Here is a 2,108-nt window from a genome sequence, read left to right as displayed (position 1 = left end):
GCTGACAGCAACAGCAGTCTTACGATCATCCCGACGCGAGACCAGGCTCTAGTTTGAGCCAGAAGCGCATTCTCTTCTTCGTAGTCTTCCGACCGTACCTACCCGTGCCTCCAACATGCCGCCCATGTCTCCGCGCTCATCGCAAAGCTCCCGGTTATCCACCGATACAAGTTGATACCCTCTTCTCCATCGTCTTTTCGCTAGCCGGATTACTGTGGGCGGGGTCCATATCTTGGCTGCGGAGTATATCTCCCTAGGAGGTTAAGAAGGAGCTCAGTCGTGTGTCGGACTTCTACATGACATTTCTAGCGGCAAAAGATGCGTCGCTAGACTTGCTAATAAGAGCAGCTGATAGCCGAAACGTGCTCATGCGAAATTCGCTCATTCGAAAACGCGCTCACGGCGGAATGCGCTTGTTTGAGAAGGCGCTTATCTCGTGCAGCTAGGTGGCTGATCCGGCAGGGTGCCTCGTGGCAAGGACTAGAATCGGCTGCGCACTCGTGGGCGACATGTGCTGAAGGCCTGGTGCGTGGGATGACGGCGTCGGAACCAAGCCCACACCAGCGGGTAATATGCCCTCAGACCGCTTGCAGTGGAGCGGGCCGTTGGCCAGGGTCCGTGCTCGCGTATGGCTTCACCAACCTCACCCTGGTTCGCGGGTCGTGTCTCCATCCCCGCTTACTGTCAGCATGGCGCCTCTGCGTCCGCCGCAAGCGTCCAGTACATTTACACATGCAAGGCCACGATGCGTCGCGGCTCGCTATCATACTCTCACCGGCCAACATGACACACGATTCAACACCATATCCATACCCGTATTCGCAAGCTGCGCAGCTAGATCCGCGCATCACCATCCCCAGGCCTTCGATCGATCCCGGTCTAGCACCTCTGATCGACTCTGCGCTTTTACCGGAAGAGTTGGATGTAGCCTTCCTCCGCGGCTTCGATGTTGGTGGCAGTCCCGAGCCAATCCTCGCTGCGAACCCGCATCTGACGCATACGGAGCATGCCGTGGCCGGCTCGTGCGGCCACAGCATCGCCTTGTCAGTCTTCGCCCCGAACGCCTCGCCCAATGCATTACCAGTCCTGTATTACATCCACGGTGGCGGCATGATCTCAGGCGATCGCTTCAGCGCTGTTGCGCAACTAGTCGATCTCGTCCAAGACATCCCATGCGTCATCGCCTCGATCGAATACCGGCTCGCACCCGAGACACCTGCACCAGGCGGCGCCGAAGACTGCTATGACGGGCTCGTCTGGCTCTCGACAAACGCCGCGCGCCTAGGCATCGATCCAGCCGAGATCGTGATTTGCGGGTCCTCAGGCGGTGCGCCCCTCGCTGCAGCAACCTGTCTCATGGCGCGCGATAAGGCAACTCCAACCGTCCCGATCAAAGCGCAAATGCTGTTGTCGCCCATGCTCGACGACCGCTGCAACAGCGTCTCAGACCACCAATTCGGATACGGCGTGCCCTGGAACGGCGCCACGAACCGCGCGGCCTGGAACCACGCCCTTGCCGGTCAGCGTGGTACCAACACAGTCACCGCATATCAGGCCCCATCCCGCGCTACCGACCTGTCCAACTTACCTCAGACTTACATCGATGCGGCTGAATGCGAGGTCTTCCGCGATCCTGCAGTCATGTATGCTATGAATATGTGGCGGTGTGGTTCCTCGTGTGAGCTGCATGTCTGGCCCGGGGGGACGCACTTGTTTGATGCTGTTGAGAATCCGAAGGTGCCGGTTGTGGGGGCTGCGATTGCGGCGAAGAGGGCTTGGCTGAGGAGGGTGATGCTGCCGCTGGAGGATGACGGAAGCACGGCATGAGGCGCTGTTTTTGCCGTCTTGATTTGTGCTGGCTGAGATTCCTCACTTCTGTTACCCTGTCATCCCAGGTCCAGTTCCCGAAACACCCTCTCATGGTGTCTATGCTTCAGTGCAATGCTCCTTGATGGGTTTCCCTTGGTCGCTTCAACCTTCTCTTGACAGATACTACTTGTTTCGTATCCCTAGCTTCTCGTATACTCATCGTAGATGGGAGAACATATTCACTCAACACAGAGTTACCACGAGTCAAATTACTTAAGTCGCCGTGGTTGGATATACTT

General features: G+C 57.6%; 1 protein-coding gene across 1 annotated transcript; it reads left to right on the top strand.

Annotated features, from left to right (window-relative positions):
* Positions 1-783: 783 nt before the first annotated feature.
* Positions 784-1,827, top strand: J4E88_010776 (uncharacterized protein; the record flags this gene model as incomplete). The annotated part of the gene is made up of 1 exon (XM_049404366.1): positions 784-1,827. The coding sequence occupies one exon, from the start codon at positions 784-786 to the stop codon at positions 1,825-1,827; it is 1,044 nt and encodes a 347-aa protein (XP_049249899.1).
* Positions 1,828-2,108: the final 281 nt, after the last annotated feature.

The sequence above is a fragment of the Alternaria novae-zelandiae genome, assembly GCF_023758075.1.
Source record: "Alternaria novae-zelandiae strain BMP 2774 chromosome Unknown scaffold_39, whole genome shotgun sequence".
In the NCBI taxonomy this organism is placed as follows: domain Eukaryota; kingdom Fungi; phylum Ascomycota; class Dothideomycetes; order Pleosporales; family Pleosporaceae; genus Alternaria; species Alternaria novae-zelandiae.
This window is presented reverse-complemented; position numbering and strand designations above follow the sequence as displayed.